Raw genomic sequence first — 20,110 nt, forward strand, 5'->3', positions numbered from 1 at the left:
GATGACAAACCAGATAGTATTGATAGCCCCATCTTTGTTGTTTCCATATTTCACCAATCCATTGCAAGTGGGCTGGTCAGGCTTTAAAGGGACTGGATCAGTGAGGTCTATATTTACTGGAGTTTAGAAGAATGAAAATGCATCTCATAGGAATGTATAAACCTCCTAACAGGGCTAGGCAGGGTACCTGCAAGAAGAATTTTGCCAATATGGTTCTTAGGGCTAAAGGGATTAAAATGTATGAGAAAAAAGTGGAGTGGGGGCTGATTTGGATGGTCAGCCATGGTCATATTAAATTATGGAGGAGGCTCAAAGGGCTGGATGGCCTACTCCTGCTCCTATTTTATATGTTTCTATGTTTCGTACAGGAAAATCTGAACCCACTTCCCTCCAAATAGAATTCCCAACAAGCGAGCCACCAAAGCTGAAGTGGACTCTTGCAAAATTTACACAAGTCACATAATAATGTTAAAAATAAGGATAGTGGGCTTCAGGCATTCAAACGCATGCTGCGATATATTTAGATTTTATTTTAATCCATCCAACCATTAAAATTCTTAACCCGGGGAAAAAAAGATCAACAGGCACTTGGTAAGGTTTCAGTTAATTAAAGAGAACCAGCACAGAGTTGTAAAAGATAGACTGAGGAATGGCAGTTGGAGTTTAATTTGGATAAATGTGAAGTTTTGTAGTTTGCTATAACAAATAAGGGCAGGAGTTATACAACTAATGGTAAGGGCCTGGGTAATGTTGTCGAACAGAGAGACTGAAGGTTTCAGGTTCATACTTCTGTGAAGTTTGCATCATAGGTAGACAGGGTGGTTAAGAAGGTGTTTAGCACACTTGCCTTCATTGCTCAGACTATTGAGTATAGGAGTTATGACGTCATGTTGAGGTTGTACAGATCGTTGGTGAGGCCTCTTCTGGAGTACTGTGTGCAGTCCGGTCACTCAGTTATACAAAGGATATTATTTAACTGGAGAGGGTTCAGAAAAGATTTTACCAGGAATGGAGGGCCTGAGGTATAAAGGTAGATTGGCAAGTCTGGGACGATTTCTTCACTGCAGTGTGGGAAATTGAGGGGTCACCTTATTGACATTTATAAAATCATGAGGGGCAGAGATAAGATGAGCAGCGAGGGAGGAGGTTCTGAGGGCCTGTGGGAAGGAGTTCTGAGGGTCTGAGGGAGAGAGTTCCAAGGGCCTGTGGGAGGAAATTCTGAGGATCTGAGGGAGAGATTTGCAAGAGCCTGTGGGAGGAAGGACTGAGGGCCTGTGGGAGGGAGTTCCGAGGGCCTGTGGAAGGGAGGTCTGAGGGAGAGAGTTGCAAGGGCCTGTGGGAGGAGGTTCTGAGGACCTGTGGGAGGGAGTTTTGAGGGCCTATGGGAATGCGTTCCGAGGGCCTGTGGGAATGAGTTCCGAGGGCCTGTGGGAGGAAGTTCTGAGGGCCTGTGGGAGGGAGTTCTGAGGGCCTGTGGGAGGGAGTTCTGAGGGTCTGAGGGAGGGAGTTGCACGGGCCTGTGGGAGAGAGTTGCAAGGGCCTGTGGGAGAGAGTTGCAAGGGCCTGTGGGAGGGAGTTCCGAGGGCCTGTGGGAGGGAATTCCGAGGGTCTGAGGGAGAGAGTTCTGAGGGTCTGAGGGAGGGAGTTGCAAGAGCCTGTGGGAGGGAGTTCCGAGGGTCTGAGGGAGAGAGTTCTGAGGGTCTGAGGGAGAGAGTTCTGAGGGTCTGAGGGAGAGAGTTGCAAGGGCCTGTGGGAGTGAGTTCCGAGGGCCTGTGGGAGGGAGTTCTGAGGGCCTGTGGCAGCAGCAGCAGCAGCACTGAGACTTGAGGCTTCAGGAAGGGAGGCCCAGTTACCTCATAGGGGTAAGACTAGTTCTTGCACGTAAGACTTTGCTTTCTGGACGCCTCCCCCTTGTTTCGTAGCTCTAGGTTTTTTTGTATTTCTGCTTTTTTTTTAAATTTGGGTTTTTGTACCTAAGGTGGAGCTGGAAAATGGTGACTTTGTACATTTTTCATTGTACTTCAGCATTTAAGTGTACGTGACAGTAAAACATAATTCTAATAAAACCTAATCCTAATAGAGGTCTTTAAAAGGTGAAGGAATTTGACACAGAGAGAATCTTTCTTCTTTAGGACATGGGCATAACTCACGGCCAGCAGTATAAGCTAATGAGCAAAGAGACCTGTTGGGAATTCAGAGGCGTGGTAAGGGTGTGGACTTCACAACTGCAGCGAATAGTTGAAGTGAACCGTAAATATGCATTTAAGAGAAAGCAGGAGGCAGTGAGGACTGCAGATGTGAGTCGAGAGTGTGGTGCTGGAAAAGCACAGCTGTCAGGCAGCATCCGAGGAGCAGGAGAATCGTCATTTCAGGCATAAGCCCACAAGTGCTCGATGGAGAGGGTAATAGAGAATCATCATGGCTGTTTTAGGTAAGTTAGAGATGAGAAATGGTGTAAATAGGGCATGAACACTGGCATTGAAATGGTTGAACTGAATGTTCTGACTCTGTGCTCTGTATCCTATGCAATGATCTTCCAGTTGCCTCACAGCAGAATCTAGAAAATCCTTCTTCAAAACTCCCCCCAGAGAATCCAGTGAGCTCTGGAGCATTGACAATCTTATTGATTGCCTTCTTAGCTGTTAACCCCCAGCAACACAACTCTATTATTTGAGTGGATTAATGGTTACAACTGTTGCTGGTGCACAACAGGGTTCTCAAATTTCAATGTTGGTACAGAAACTCCTTGCTAAATCACTGGTACAAAGGAAACACTCAATGGCATTGTTATCTGGTAAAGGGTCAGGCTGGTAAACAGAGAAGAACTCAAACAATATGATCATTATCAAGCAAATACATTTGACACCCAATTTTTTTCTCAGGAAAAATCTAAACATGAAGTAAAACACAAGAAAGCAAACAGCACCTGGCAAAAGGAACATTGCTAAATTTCAAATGGTATTACAGAGTGAAAGTCCCATTTCACTAACACCTAGACACTCCTCCATAAGGGAACAACAACCCTAATCCAACACAACTGCAGAACTGTCAGCTAAGTTGAATAAGTAGGAGGGAAAAAAATTAACTTTATAGGACAAACAAAAGGCAACAATCACAAGTGACTGAAATACAGCCAGTCAGTAGGGATCTCTGCATTAGCAACAGTAGATTTCAAAGAGATTGATAAGCAGGTCAAATGACTCACAGCTGAGAGCATTTCACATTTCAGAGTTAAGGGACATGCATTGCATCCTGTGATGTGGGTCTTGTTCGATTTGATTTGATTTATGGTAATCACATGTACCTAACTAAGTACAGTGCAAAGTTCTGTTTTGCATGCAGTACGGAGATCGGAGCAAAACAAGGGCAGAGGGTGCGTAGACAGAACGACACATCTTGTTCACCCAAGGGCAGGGACCCAGGAGTGGACGCAAAGTGTGTGTCAGTAGAGAGAGGAGAATAGATCAGAGAGTCAGTTCCACAGTACACTCAATTTGTGAGGCATGCTTATTGCAGATAAAATCAGTAGATCGATATACTGGAGATAGATGGAAAGTGGAAGATGACAGCTTACAGGTGTCCTCTGATTATTAATGCTGAACTTTCCCAGATCAGCATCTGAAATCTGGTAGTTATTCATTGCAGTCATCAAATAGGAACTCACCAGGATTTGGATGAGTGACTGGCATGGGCCTTTGCTGCATCTGGTTAGATGTACCAGCTGTGTTCAGGTTCATCTGACTCATGGTCTTCCGCGGATCATGCCATGTTGTTATCCTGTCTACATGGCTGTGGAAAATTGATAGGAAGAAGAATTAGACTCAACGCATTATTAAGACATGCAGTACGAATCCACAAAAGATATTTCACGTGCGATTATCACCATCTCACTCTACCGAGATATCAGACAAATATTCATCATTGGCACCACACTGGAATTTCGGGAATTATTTTCTCACACCTCATTTCCGAGCGACACAACAGACCCCAAATTTGGATGGTAAACAGAAACATCTCGAGTTGTAAATCACGTCAACGACCCAGAGACTCCCCGCTTCCTTTCCTTCCCTTTGAACCCAAACTCCTCCTGAAGGAACCTTAACAACCACGGGCCAAGGCCTTGACATAAAATCTCATCTAAACAAACAGTGCCCATGCTTACACAACACTACAGAGTCAGTATTGATTTTGGGCTCGTGTTCCAAAGAGAGATTTGAACCTACAACCTACCATCTCTCAGACAGGAATACAAACCACTAAGCCACAAGAAGTAAAGGTGGGAGAATAATACACCATCCTGCCATAGCATTGGGCTAATCATCAATGTAGGATGTGGGCATCGCTAGCTGGGCCAGGATTTATCCCCCCTCCCTAGTTGCCCTTGAGAAGATGGTGGTGAGCTGCCTTTTTGAACAGCAGTAATCCGTGTGCTGTAGGTAGATCCATAAGGCTCTAGGGGAGGGAATTCCAGGATTTTGACCCAGTGACAGCGAAGAAATGGTGAGATATTTACAAGTCAGAATGGTGAATGGCTTAGAGGGGGTGGTGTTCCTATGTAATGCTTGTACAAACTATGAATCTATTAAAGTTGCACTTCACAAGGTAGCACAACAAAAGGTTATAGCACAAAAGTAAGAGATGGAGTAACACTTTATTTCAAATAAAAGATTGGCCACCTGGCACAAAACAAAGGCCATGCATAAACGGATTGTCTTCTGAAGGACAGGATATAATGAATGAAGTCCCAGGGAATCTGTGCTGGGGTCTCAGCTTTTTATAATTCATAGCAATAAGTTAGATGAAGAGAGCAAAGGCATGGTAGCAACATTTGTGGATGATACAAAGCCAGGGTGGAAAGCCTGTTGCAAAGAAGACGTAAGGAAGATGCAGACTGAGATATATGGGTTGAGTGAGTGGACAGAAGTCTGGAAGATGGAGTAGAAAAATGTGAAGCTGTTCACTTTGGCAAGAAGAACTAATTAAAGGAGTATTATTCAAACAGAGAGGGACTGCAGGATTCTGAGATAATGAGGGATCTAGATATTCTTATGACTAAAAGTCACACAAAAATTAGCATGAAGATACAGCAAGTCATTAAGATGGCGAAAGCTATGTTTTATAATGTAAAAATAAGGGTGTTCAGTTTTACAGAGCACTGGTGAGTCTACGTCTTGGACACCACATTCCTGAAGAAGGGCTTATGCCCAAAAATTCGAATCTCCTGTTCCCTACATGCTGCCTGACCTGCTGCGCTTTTTCAGCAACACATTTTCAGCTTTCACCACAGTTTGGTCAACTTATTAAGGGAAGGATACAATTGCGCTGGAGGCAGGTCAGAGGAGGTTTAATAGATTGATACCAGGGATGAGTGGGCTATCTTAGGTTAGACAGACTGCGCTTTGCTGTCACTCCAGTCGAGAAAAGTGAGAGGTTTCTTGGAATCCCTCTAGTATGGTAGCAGGCCATTCACTCTACACTGACTCTCTGAAGAGCATCCTACCCAGACTCATCCCATCACCTTCCATTTCCCATGGCTAATCCACACATCTCTAGAAACTTTAGCATGACCAATCCACCTAACCTGCACATCCTTGCACTGTGGGAGGAAACCCACACACAGAATATGCAAACTCCACACAGACAGTGTTACCCGAGGCTAGAATTGAACCTGGGTCCTTGACATTCTGAAGGGAGCAGTGCTAATGAGCGGCACCCAATTGATCAAAGAAGGTAGATATGGGGAGGATGTTTCATCTAGTGGGTGAGTCCAGAAATAGTACTGAGTAAAAATTTTGGGGTCACCCTATAAGGACAGGAGGGAGGAGAAATGCTGTCTCTCAGAGAATATGTGCAAATTTGGAACTCTGCCCCAGAAGATGGTGGAGGCAGAGTCATTAATATGTCCAAGGCAGAGATGGATCAACTCTTGTCAGGAAAGGGAATCCCACAGTTTATCAGAGATAAAAAGTCAGACACCAACAGGTTATAGTCCAACAGGTTTATTTGGAAGCACTAGCTTTCGGAGCGCTGCTCCTTCATCAGGTGGCTGTGATGAAGAAGCAGTGCTCTGAAAGCTAGTGCTTCCAAATAAACCTGTTGGACTATGACCTGGTGTTGTGTGATTTTTAATTTTGTCCACCCCAGTTCAACACCACATCACAGTTTATCAGGGGAAGATGGGGATGTGGAATTACAAAACACCAAGAGGTCAGCCACGACAGGTGGAGCAATCTCAAGAGACCCAACATCCAACTTCTGCTCCCAGTGCTTATATTCTTGCTGTGTATTATTGTTTTCTTACACTTCATGGCACGGTTGAAGTTTTATGATGTATGCGACTGTGACAACTGAGAAACCACAGCTTTTAGGGCGTTATTTTTCCCCCTCTGACCCATTCCAAGTGCTTTCGTGTAAAGAAAACAATCTTTTGTGACTGCACTGAGTTTTGTGTCAAACACTCAGACTGCACAGCTCCCACCCAACAAAAGTTTCATGTCGTTTTTACAGCCATGTGTTGCATTGTGCAAGCTGCAGAACATGTCTCGACATGCCCATTTGTTCATCTCTGAGATAAGGCCGCACACACTTGTATTCAATAAACAGAGGTACAAGTTGCCCAAAGTTACACCCAATTTCCTTATAACTATTCAGCTCAAAATTGCTTAGAGATCTTTCCAAGTACACGGGAAACATACAATAGCTCATTGAAGATGGATTACTAGGAAAACACGTTTCACTGTTTGCTTTTACACCTTGCACACATTTAAGGCTGAGGGCACAATCTATGTAGAGTTATGATGTGGCGGAGCCGGTGTTGGGCTGGGGTGGACAAAGTTAAAAATCACACAACACCAGGTTATAGTCCAACAGGTTTATTTGAAGCACTAGCTTTTGGAGCAATGCTCCTTTATCACACCTATTTGATGAAGGAGCAGCACCCTGAAAGCAAGTGCTTCAAATTAAACCTGTTCGACTATAACCTGGTGTTTTGTGATTTTTAACTATGTAGAGTTACATGGAGTTGAATTTTACCAGCACCAGGTAGCTTGAAAGTTCCTATGGAGCCTCACTTGAGGTCTAAGGGCTGGTACAATTTTGGAAGGGATTCTGCTTCCGGTCATCAGGAGTTTGACCAGCTGTGGAATTCAATGGCACATTGAGGCTGCATTCAGCTAAGTTCCCACTTAAGGCTCACCTCAAAGATGAATTGTATCACTGGACACCCCTTTCTAGAGAGTTCTCCACAGAAACCCAGGCAGGTTTCAGGGCCCTTCTTAATGCCTGTGCTACTGGCCAACCCGTACAACACCCCTCCCACTTCCCCAAGGACATGCAAGTCCTGGTCTCCAAATCCAAGCCACCAGACGCCTGGAGGAAGAACGCCTCATCTTCCACCTTGGGACTCTTCAACCACACAGCATCAACGTCGATTTCACCAGTTTCTTCATCTCCCCTCCCCCCACCTCATCCCAGACCCAACCTCCAACTCAGCACCACCCCCTTGAACTGTCCATCTTCCTTCCCACCTATCCACTCCACTCTCCGCTCCAACTTATCACTATCAACCCTCCACCTACCTATCGCATTCCCAGCTACCTTCCCCCAGCCCCACCCTATTATTTATCTCTCAGTCCCCTTTCCCTCAGTACATTCCTGATGAAGGGCCTATGCCTGAAATGTCAGCTGTGCTTTTCCAGCGCCACACTTTACGACTCTGATCTCCAGCATCTGCAGTCCTCATTTTCTCCTATTGGCCATGGAGGACTCTCCCACCCACCCAAACCCCCCAATATCATTAGCTGGGACAAAGTGAGGATGGCAGATGCTGGAGATCAGAGTCTAAACGTGTGGCACTGGAAAAGCACAGCAGGTCAGGCTGCATCCGAGGAGCAAGAGATTCGATATTTCAAGCATAAGCCCTTCATTAGGGAGCCCTTCCACTGTGCCTTCACAATAAGGTGCAGACTCAATCATTTCATTTCAAACCAAACCCATCTCATCTTCAAATGCAACCAGAAGGTGCCCTCTTCCTCACCTTGCAGCTTCAGACCTGACTCTGATTGGACTAGTAACTCCAGACGGCTGTCTTCGACTGGGGGTTAACCTCTTTACTAGTCACTGCAGGTAGAATGCCACCCAGTGTACTGCCACCCTCTCACATGGCCTAGGGTCCCACCTTGTGTCCCAGCAACATGACTGTCCATCTTTGCACCACATTTCTCTGCCTCAGAAAGTGGCTGAGTTGAATGTTTCAAGAAAAAATTAGATATAGTTCTTAGGACTAAAGGGATCAAATGGGTACGTGGAGAATCCCGGAACAAGGTACTGAGTTGGATGATCAGTCAGGATTCTAATGAAGAGTGGAGCAGGCTTGAAGGGCTGAATGGACTACTCCTGTTTTATTTTCTATGTTTCTATTCAATCCAAAAAATCAAAGCATAAAAATATTCATTCCATTCAACCAGTCCATCCTGGTCTTACATTCCACAACAACCTCCTCTCAGACATCTTTACTCAACCCTATTAATGATTCCTTCTATTCCTCTTTCCTTCGCTAACTCCTCCTTAAAAACATTTATACTGTTCACATTGACTGCATCAGGTGGTAGCAAGTTCCACACTTTCGCCATGTCCGGAATTTCCTATTTATTGATATCATGTTGTACTTATGATCACCTGTTGAAGAATGTACCTCAAACAGAAACGTTTTCTCTACCTCTGTCCTATCAGATTCTTCCAACATTTTAAAGAATTTCATCAGATCATTCCCTCAGCTTTTTATTTTTCACAGAAATGTGCTCCAGTTTGTTTAGTCTTTCCTGTTAAGTACAGTGTAACCCTTCAGACTTGACACCATTCTTGAATGTTCTTTATTTCAATTGCATTGCTTTGAGCAACCTCTAGTATTTCCAAACTTTGGTCTCCCCAGTCAAGAATACAAGATGCCAATATAACCCGTGCGCCTTCATCTTAGCCTCCAGCCAAGGTCTAAAGAGTTGCCCACCTCAAAGATGGGTTCTTCAACCATGGTCAACAGAGAACTGACTCCAACTGGCCAGTGAATGTCAGCAGTGAAGACTAACAAAACATCCCTTTCTTTTAACGAAACTTAAATAGCAAAACTGGTTGTATATCCGATGCTGATTACATGTTAATAAAGTTACTAAACTCGACATGCAACTCCTTAGAGGTATCCCTAACAACAGATCCCAACTTAAAACAAAGTGATCCCACGCTACAGGAAGTTTTTTTTTAACTATAGTGCCATACAGGCATGAAGTGGAACCTTGGTACTTACTCCAGCTATAATCCCTTACTCTATAAATCACCTCAGGCTCAGGTTATGATTAGCAGGATTAAGAGTTTACGTTGTGTTTTCTATAACTTCATCATGACATAACATATTTAAAAAGCACAACGTTGTCAAGTCTGAATTCACAAGATGTGCACTTTTTAGTTTTGCATTTTCTCTCAAAGGTGTCCGATAAATTTGCGTGGTGGCTCAGTGGTTAGCACTGCTGCCCGGGTTCAACTCCAGCCTCTTGTGGCTGTCTGTGTAGAGTTTGCACATTCTCCCTGTGTTAGTATGGGTTTCCTCCCAAAGTCCAAAGATTTGCAAGGTAGGTGAATTGGCCAAGCTAAATTATCCCCAGCATACAGGGATGTGTGGATTAGCCATGGGAAATGCAGGGTTATGGGGACAGGGTGGGTCTGGGTGAGATGCTCTTTTTAAGGGGAGGAGTTGGTGTGGGCTGAGTGACAAGGACTCTGGTCATGTAGGGGGTAGCATTCTTTTCCCCATTGATGTATAATGTGGAGCCACAGGACCTGGAAGAATAGCTAAATCCACTAAATGTAGCAAGGAGCTGGGTTTCCCTGGTCAGTTAACTCTCACTCCAAGACAAGCTTTGGGTCATTTTAATGTTGTGTGAGCACAAGACGTTTAATAGCTTTTTCTGTATTATAAAGTGACTCCATTTAAAGAAAAGCCCTTCTCTGCTGAAACAAATGCTTTGGGACGTAATGAGATGGTGAAAGTTGCTATGAAAATGCAGGTCTGATTATATTGCCTATAGTATGGAAACAGGCCCCTCAGCCCAACAAGTCCACACCAACCCTCTGAAAAATAACCCACCCAGACCCATTCCCCTACATTTACACTGAACACTATGGTCAGCCAATTCACCTGGCCTGTACCTCCTTGGATTATGGGAGGAAACCCACACAGACACTGGGAGAATGTGCAAACTCCACATAGCCAGTCGCCCAAAGCAGGAATGGAACCCTGGTCCCTAGTGCTGTGAGGAAGCAGTGCTAACCACTGAGCCATTGTGTCACCCAAGTCTTTCCTCCATTATTTGTCATCAAAGTTTACATACAAATTAACAGTGGTGGCAATGTACTGGGTCATAAGTGCTCGCAAGATGCAGCCTGTACAAGAGTGAGTGCCTTCAGGATAAAGGCCGAGAACACTGAAGTGTACAAAGGGAAAGGATTGCGGTCTAGTTACAAAAACTAATGCTTTACAGGGAAAAATATGAAGATTGAAATGAAATTCATGACACCAATTGAATATCTTTAAGGGTGAGATTGCCTGATGAAGGGCTCATGCCCAAAACGTCGATTCTCCTGCTCCTCGGATGTTGCCTGACCTGCTGTGCTTTTCCAGCACCACACACTCAACTCTGATCGCCATCATCTGCAGACCTTACTTTCTCCTTATCTTTGGTCACTCAAGGAATCAAGAGATGTAGGAGGTGGTTGGGAAAGTGGCATTGAAGCCCAAGACCAGCTCATACTGAATGGCAGATCAGGACTGATGAGCTGAATGGCCTATTTCTGCTCCTATTTTTATCTTCCTAAAGTCAGGCTCAATCCAGCACTGCACAAATCAAGCTCGCATGAAACCACAGGAACTGTTGCACGCTTAAAGAATGGAAGCATAAATATTTATAAATAAATTCCCTGCACGGTAACTTCCTCATTGGAAAAGTTTCCAATCGACAACAGCTCAGACCGTAAGTATTAAGGAGCTTGTCAACATTTGACCACAATTTTCGGCGCTCCTGTAAACTTTTCCAAACAGCTTACACTGTTGAAAGATGAGACAGGATTTGTTGCAGCAGTGATTTGCTTCTGTTTCACATTAAAAAGTGACACAATTAGAAAGGCCTTTAGCCTCCTATACCTTTACTATCAGAAACAGTGACACCAGACCCCAAGTTTAGCCACATAAATGGGCAGAAGATAAGGCAAGAAACACAGCTGTGAAGAAGTTAGGAAGGTACATAGGAAGTGTTTCATAACTAATTATCTGCCATCTCCCTTCTAACTGTATATACAGCAATGTGCAGATTGTAATTCAAGACTACCTGACAAGAACACAATTTTCAGTCTTCCTGCACTGTCCTCTGTGAAGATGCTTTCCTTTCATTTTCAGTGGAATTATTTTGTGCTCTCTATTTCCTTCAGTTCACTGGATGAGGTGTTAAAATGAACCTCAGCTGTATTCCTGGCTGTAAAAGAAATCCCAGGGTTCTCTTTCGAACGAAAGCTGAGAGTCCAATATTGGCCTAGCCAAGATTAATCCATTCAGCCAAGATCACATTGCCATTTGCAGGATATTGCAGTGCACATCTTGTGTGTTGTCTCTTGTTCTCTCCCTCACTCTTACTTTCATTCCAACTGTCTTTCATACTCTCTTTCTTTAGCTTTCTTAAGTCCTTTAGAACAGAAGAATGTGAGTAATAAGAGCAAGAGTAGACCATCTGACCCATCGAGCCCGCTTCGCCATTCAATAAGATCATGGCTGACTTTTTTGTGGACTCAGCTCCACTTACCCGGTCTCTCACTCTAACCTTTAATTCCTTTATAGTTCAAACATCTACCAATCTTTGCCTTAAAAATATTCAACAAGGTAGCCTCAACTGCTTCCCTGGGCAGGGAATTCCACAGAATCACAACCCTTTGGGTGAAGAAGCTCCTCCTCAACTCAGTCCTAAATCTGCTCCCCTTTATTTTGAGGGTATGTCCTCTAGTTCTAATTTCACCCGCTAGTGGAGACAACCTCCCTGCTTCTACCTTATCTATTCCCTTCATCATTTCATATGTTTCTATGAGATCCGTCATAATTCTTCTAAATTCCAATGAGTACAGTCCCAGTCTACTCAGTCTCTCCTCATAAGACAACTTTCTCAATTCCGGAGTCAACGTAGTGAACTTCCTCTGCACTCCCTCTAGTGCCAGTCCATCCTTTCTCAGGTAAGGAGACCAAAACTGTCCTCAGTACTCCAGATGTGGCCTCATCAGCACCCAATACAGCTGCAGCATAACCTCCTTATTTTTAAATTCCATCCATCTAGCAATGAAGGACAATATTCCATTTAATACTCCCATTCTCTCTCACACTCTTGTTCTCGGTCTTCCTCACTTTTTTTTAATCCTCTTTTGAGGTCCCTTCTTAATCTTGTTTCTCACTCTTTCTTTCCTTCTTTCTTTTGCATTTGAAGCTAGAAGCTGGAGGCAGGGTCTGACCAATCACAGCATTTAGAGTCGTAGAGTCATATAGCATGGAAACAGACCCTTCGGCCCAACTCATCCATGCCAACCAGGATTCCTAATCATAGCTAGTCCCATTTGCCTGCAATTGGTTCATATCCCTCTAAACCTTTCCTGTCCATGTATCTGTTCAAACTTTGTTTTTCATTTTGTATTTGTACCAGCCTTCACCACCTTGTCTGGCAGCTCGTTCCATACACGCGCCACTCTCTGTATGAATAAGTTGCCCCTCAGGTCCCTTTGGAATCTTCCCCCTCTCACCTTTGCCCTCTAGTACTGAGCTCCTCTAACTCTGGGGAATAGCTATTTGCTATTCACCTTATCTATGCCCCTCATGATTTAATAAACCTCTACAAGGTCACCCCTCAGTCTCCTACAGACAAGGGAAAATGTCCCAGCCTACCCAGCCTCTCCCTGTAGTTCAAACCCTCCAGTCTCGGTAGCATCCTTTTTTTGCAGCCTTTCCAGTTTAATAAGCCTCTTCACTGAAGGCAGGACAGGCGAGTAATTAGTGAATTGTATTGTACTCCCACATCAATCACTCCAAACTCAGCACAATAGGCCCAGAGAAAGCAAGACTGTATGACAGGTACCAGTCACACTGCTTCAGTAATATATCACCACACAAGGTTAACTGAAAGAGTTACACTGTAAACAACAAATGAGGTGCTCTCACCATAGCCTGTACAACTGGTCTCAGGTGTAATGTGTGTGCTTTATGTTTGCACAGAGCACAACATAATTGCTTGCCGTGTTTGGCAATTTAAGGTGTGGACACATTGCACATTCTAAAAATAAATCTCTGATAAACTGAGGCTTGGCAGGCTGACTAACAAAGTTCAGCAATGCTGGATCAGCTTCACGGAGGCTTATCTTGATGAAAAATGGGAAACATTGCTCAACTTAGGAGGGACGGCCACAGAACAACCTCTGGAGAAATTGTTGCTATGTGTAGTCGGCTGCGTAGCCATGGTTACGCAGTCGCCCTCCATGAAAAATCTTGGCAAGGGGCAACAAATTCTGTCTGAACACTGCCCTTTTGCCCTACAACAGGAGACTGAATTTAGCCCGGGGACTGGTGAGGATGAAGGCATCTTGAGCTGAGGTGGCAGTCTCAGTACTGCTGTGATACACCAGCCGAGGCCTTCTGAAACTCAGCAACCTGCCATGGCAACAGCACAGTCCTGGGTGGGATTGCCAGACTGCTCAGCATACACTGCACTTCCAAGGGAGCAAGCAATGGATAGCAGCAAATCACGTCTGGCCATTCAGTGTGAAGGTTGTATAGGAAGTGTTAGTTATTGGTCCTGTATCGCCTGACCTTACAGCAATAAGCAAAATGTGACATTAAATGTCAATAACAACTTGTATTTATATAGTGCTTTCAAAGCAATAAAATACAGGACATTCCACAGGAACACTATCGCACAGAGTCTGGATGAACAAGACACATGAACAAGAACATTTGTTCAAGAAAAGTTGTTTTTAAGAAACACCCTAGAAGAGAAAGGGAATTACAGAGTTTAGGGCATAGGCAATGAAGGCCCAATGGTGCAGTGGTAAAACTCAGAGGTGAACAAGGAGAATTTAAGGAGTACAATCATCTTGACAGGACTGTGTTAACTGTATCGTAATTGGGTATTTAATTATATTCAAATTATGGGCATTATTAACTGGGGAGAATTCACATATAGATTTAACTATGATTGCTGAGTTTACAGAAACATGCTTTTATTGTGAGTTTCTGTAAATAAAACTTCAGTGTATGTAAGATTAGTTTCCAGTTCAACCCTTCATCACATGGGCATTCTAGAGTGCACATATATAAAAGGGCATGGAGAGATTCAAAACAAGGATAAGATTGTTAAATGTTGAAAACCACAGCAGATAGAGTGCGAATCTGCTGATGGATGAATGTTATTTTTTATGATTTAATGACTTTTTATAAAATTTAAATGAAAATCTCTGAAGTTGGCATATTGATACCTCTGAATTTTGTCTTAGGATGCAGGATGAATCTGAACTTATGCCTTACAATGACAAACTCATTTGAAACTGAGGTACATAATTGTTTATCTGGAGAAAGAGTTTGGATGTAAAATGTTCATTATCAGCAGAAACAATGTGAAAAATGGAGAGAGAAAGGTTTTAAGTGAACAATTTACATTGCAAAAAAAAAGCATAAAATCAACACACTGTATATTTAGGAAACCTAAAACAAGTAAGTTCTAACTAGGAATTGAAATTTGAAATGTTGACTCTTATGTCTTCTTCCCAGATACTGAATAATTTCCTCAATGTTTCCAACTTTTTTTGGCTATTGAAAAGGATTGCTCTCACTCCTCAAATAATCTGTGTCAAACATTTATGAAAGCAGAGCCAGCTGTAGGGAGAAGGAAAGGAAATCTTCAAACAGACAACTGTAAAAAGGAATATTTCTTTTGTGAAAAGCAAGAATAAAGATAACAGGTCTTCCAATACTTAAACAGTTAACAAAGAAATAGAAATCTCAGGGGACTCCTGAAGAGTCACCAGATATGAAACAGATCTGCTTTCACCCCACAGAAGCTGCCAGACCTGCTGAGTTTCACCAGCAATTTCTGTTTTTGTTTCAGATCTCCAGCATCCGCACTTCTTTGCTTTATTTAAACAGTTAATATTACTGGGGTCAGAGTCTGTCCCTTTCCTTCAGGTTTTTGGTCAGTCAGACTTTGTACAGGTGGAAGGAAAGTGCACTTTTCAAATATGCAAATTCTGTTTGGCCTCACATCCCATGAAAGACAAGTGCTGAAGCTCAATAAACCAGTTCTGTGATTTGTCTCACCCCAGTACCATCCTCTGCAACTTGGCCTGACTGATTATGGACGATCAATCACATTGCAACTGCTCCATTGATATAGAATTATACTGTACAAAGATAAGTAGTCTGGGCGTGTATGCGAGAATGTGTGGGTGGGAGTCCACAAATGTATGTGTGTGTGTGAGTGCACTTTTTTAGATTAGATTAGATTGCTTACAGTGTGGAATCAGGCCCTTCAGCCTAACAATCCACACCGACTCTCCAAAGAGCAACCCACCCAGACCTCTTCACCTAACACTACGGGCAATTTAACATGGCCATGTGGGAGGAAACCCACGCAGGCACGGGGAGAATGTGCAAACTCCATGCAGACAGTTGCCTGAGGTGGGAATTGAACTTGGGTTTCGGGCGCTGTGAGGCAGTGTGTCTGTGTGTGTGTGTGTGTGTCTGTCTGTGTCTGTCTACCTATCTGTGAGTGAGTATCTATGTGCTTTTTTACGTGTCTGCATGTCTGTTTATGTATGGCCATCAATGCATCTTTTCTTGAATTTTGCTGTAATTGGGTGGCTCTTAATATATTCTTCAACTTTTTCTGACCTTCTCTCTTCCCCAAGTCCCTCCTACCCCCACAGCCAAATATCTTCAGTGCACGGACTGACCACAACTCCCCATAAACACACACACACACATCAAAGGCTTCCCAGTAATAGTGAGCGGGAAGCAAAGTGACTGGGCATTGACTGCTACCCACACTGGCTGACTCATAACACTGTAAATCATACAGGCAATGACCCTGGAAACAAAGCAGCTCCAACTGTACAGAGCAGCACAATGTCAAATCTCGGACAAAATGTTTGAACATCCAAACAGCAGAGGAAGCCAGTCGAATGCGGTTTCCAGATCCACGAAGAGCATGTTGTACATGCCACCTGCTAACTGGTTTAACCCTTTCCAGCCTCAGTGGGGGCCTGTCAATTCTTCCATCTTGGTCCCAAATAGTAAAACTGCCCTCGGTTGCAGGAAGCTTGTCATTTAGAGTCATACAGTCATAGAGATGTACAGCACGGAAACAGACCCTTCGGTCCAACTCGTCAATGCTGACCAGATGTCCTAAACTAATCTAGTCTCATTTGTCCACGCTTGGCCCATGTCTTTCTAAACCGTCCTATTTATATACCCATCCAGATGCCTTTTTAATGTTGTCATTGTACCTGCCTCCATCACTTCCTCTGGCAGCTCATTCCATACACGTACCACCCTCCGTGTGAAAAAGTTGCCCCTTAGGTCCCTTTTAAATCTTTCCCCTCTCATCCAAAACCTATGGCCCCACATCAGGGAAAAGACCTTGATTCTCCAAGTAAACGGTATGGTTTTAGTTGGCTGAACTCCAACAATATCCCTGTTCACACAGCAGCCCACGAACAATGTACAAATTCTCAGGGATTTGAGCAGCGTGTATCTCCACAGCATCTATCACAAAACAAACAGAAACAGCTGATGTGTGTGACACAGTCCGTCACTACCTGCATTAGGACCACAGAGTATTGCTTCCCTACAGATCATACTCTCTGCTGCTTCCCCACGTTTCAACCTCAAGTCTGTTGAAACTTTAATTGTGTGCAGACTGCTGAGTGCCAAGCTCCTTTATCCACCTGCACTTCCTTACTTTACCTGAGTACATGAAGGAGAAAGGAAAACGTCATGCAATCAGAGAATCCCTACAGTGTGGAAGCAGGCCATTCAGCCCATCAGGTTTACACTGACCCTCCAAACAGCATCCCATCCATACCCACCCCATCCCCACAATCCTGCATTTCCCATGGTTAATCCATCTAGTCGACACACCCTGAACACAATGGGCAATTTAGCCTGGCCAATCCACCTGTCCTGCACATCTTTGGACTGTGGGAGGAAACTAGAGCACTGGAAGGAAACCAGGCAGACACAGGGAGAATGTGCAAACTCCACACAGGTTGTCATATTTTATTTTCTAAAAGGTGAGAAAATTCATAAAGCCAAGGTACAAAGGAATCTGGGGGTGCTAGTCCAGGATTCTCTAAAGGTTGACTTGCAGGTTGAGTCCGTGGTTAAGAAAGCAAATGTAATGTCAAATCTCAAGAGGGTTGGAATGTAAAAGCAGTGATGTGCTACTGAGACTTTATAAAGCTCTGGTTAGGCCCCATTTAGAATCCTGTGTCCAGTTTTGGGTCCAACACCTCAGGAAGGACATACTGGCACTGGAGCGTGTCCAGCGAAGATCTAGAAGGATGATCCCGGGAATGGTAGGCCTAACATACAATGAACAGCTGAGGATTCTGGGATTGTATTCATTAGAGTTTAGAAGGTTGAGGGGAGATCTAATAAAAACTTACAAGATGATGCATGGCATGGAAAGGGTGAACACTGGGAGTTTGTTTCCGTAAGGCAGTGATGCTAGGACCCATGGGCACAGCCTTAGATTTAGAGGGGGTCAATTTAAAATAGAAATGAGGAGACATTTCTTCAGCCAGAGAGTGATGGGCCAGTGGAACTCATTGTCACAGAGCGCAGTGGAGGATGGGACGTTAAATGTCTTCAAGGCAGAGATTGATAAATTCTTAATCTCGCAAGGAATTAAGACATACGGAGAGAGTGCAGGTAAGAGGCACTGAAATGCCCATCAGCCATGATTGAATGGTAGAGTGGACTCAATGGGCCGAATGGCTTACTTCCATTCCTATGTCTTATGGTCACCTGAGGGTGGAATTGAACTGGGGTCGCTGGCACTGTGAAGCAGTGGTGTCAATCACTGAGCCACCATTGCTCGAGTGAGATGAGGCAGAATGGGACGAGGTACATACGGCTGATGGAAACCAGACATAACAGTTTAACCAAATGTCTTTTTTTTAAGCTGCAACATTGTATGAAATCCTCTTTAGCAAATTGTGAGATCCTGCAGCAACCCCACTCTCTCTGGTTCCACCCATTCTTCCCAATTTCTCTCCACCTATCAAAACCATCCTAAACCTCTAAAACCCCTCTCTTTTAATCAAAGCAACACCGCCCCCATAACTTCTCCTTCTGCGGTTCACACCCTTTCCTCACCCTCTAAGACAGCGGTGCGGCGGCAATGTCACTGAACTGGTAACTCAAGAGGCACATCTGAGGGACTCAAATCTCACAATTGAATCTGCTGGGATTTAAAGTCATTGTAATAAATCTGAAATATGAGGCGCGTCCCATAATGGTGACAGTAAAACTGTCAACAACTGTTGTAAAACTCCACCTGCTTCACTAATGTCCTTTCATCTGCCATTCTTACCCAGTCTGGCCCATACGTGACTCCAGGTCCACATCAATGTAGCTGCCTCTGAAATAACCCCGGAAACCATACAATTCCATCACCAATAAAGAATGGGCAACATATATAGGCAATGCCAGTGATGCCAATATCCCAGAAAAGGGAATGTATTTCTACATTGAAGGCATTATATGAAAGCAAGTGGTTGTTACTGTCCCCCTGATAAAAGCAAGATGGATTAATACAATCCATAACATCTGGTCGCACTGACCCAGATCACAAAGAATGGAAACCAGTAGCACTGAAGTAGAAAAGTATTGAATTCCACAAAGTATACGAGTGAAGTTAAAGAAATATTTCAACAGGATTGCTCATAGTATGCGAGCAAAGTTCTGAACACCTGGTGAGGCTACAAATCTGAACATATTTTGACAACGTGACTCCAATGGTTAAGCATAAATTTCCAGCAGCCTACAGTGTGGGAAAAGCCATTGATATTTGCCCGCAGTGTTTCATTATCAATACTTCAACCGTGTCCTATGAGATGTCAAAAACAACGTTTAGTTATGTCAGCCTGCCAAAAGAAAAGGTGTCATCAGCTTAAAAATAGCAAGAGTAGGAAAGGCTCAATCACCATAGCAACAGAGCCTGCAGTACAAGCCTGTTGACTCACCCCCACTGCCCAGTGCCAGAATCCACAAGCCCAGACACGCTCCCCTCAACAGGTGTCGCATAGGTGCCAAAATTGTAACACTGGACTTGCCAAGACTGTCCCTTCAGGGAAGGTCAGTTTGGTACACAGGCCACCATCTGTGCAGGGGCCTCCATTTGCAGTGAGGGGTTGGGATGAGACATGGCCTGGAATTAGCTTTGGCTTCTACTAGATTTCAGACCCACTGTTCCTCCCGCCACTGAATGGAAGTCATCTGGAACAGTTACGCATATTTTTTAAAATTAATTCATCGCTAGCTAGGCCAGCCAGCATTTATTACTCATCCCTAATTGGCCAGAGGGCACATAAGAGTCAACGACATTGCTGTGGGTCTGGAGTCACATGTAGGCCAGACCAGGTAAGGATGGCAATTTCCTTCCCTAAAGGACATTAGTGAACCAGTTGGTTTTTCCTGACAATGGATTCATGGTTATCATTAATTCCGGATTTTTTAAATTGAATTCAAAATCCACTGTCTGCCAGATTCGTACCTGGATCCCCAGGATATTACTTGGGTCTCTCGTCCTATAGTAACATGTTAGTGTAGTACTGTAGCAAAGTGTCCTTAAGTAAGTATTACAATCAATTCTCCACACATCAGAACTTCAGAATCCCATTCACTGAAAATTCCTGATTATATTTTCCTCGTTTATTGTATGTTTTAAGAGGGAATTGCTAACTGATATGTGGACTAAATATTACAACTTGCATTTGGTTGAGGACTGCACAGACTTCAAAATGAGGAACTTGAACTTTATTA

The 20,110-nt window shown here is 43.8% G+C and overlaps 1 protein-coding gene across 2 annotated transcripts in view; it reads right to left on the reverse strand.

Moving 5' to 3' along the window:
- wwtr1 (WW domain containing transcription regulator 1) overlaps positions 1-20,110 on the reverse strand; it is a 165,784-nt gene that overhangs the window by 35,167 nt on the left and 110,507 nt on the right. For both annotated transcript variants that reach the window (XM_060834539.1, XM_060834540.1), the window contains exon 2: positions 3,665-3,789. In XM_060834539.1, the coding sequence (XP_060690522.1) occupies positions 3,665-3,789 (125 nt within the window). The remainder of the gene's footprint in view (positions 1-3,664; positions 3,790-20,110) is intronic.

This window comes from Hemiscyllium ocellatum, chromosome 13 (genome assembly GCF_020745735.1).
Source record: "Hemiscyllium ocellatum isolate sHemOce1 chromosome 13, sHemOce1.pat.X.cur, whole genome shotgun sequence".
Lineage (NCBI taxonomy): Eukaryota > Metazoa > Chordata > Chondrichthyes > Orectolobiformes > Hemiscylliidae > Hemiscyllium > Hemiscyllium ocellatum.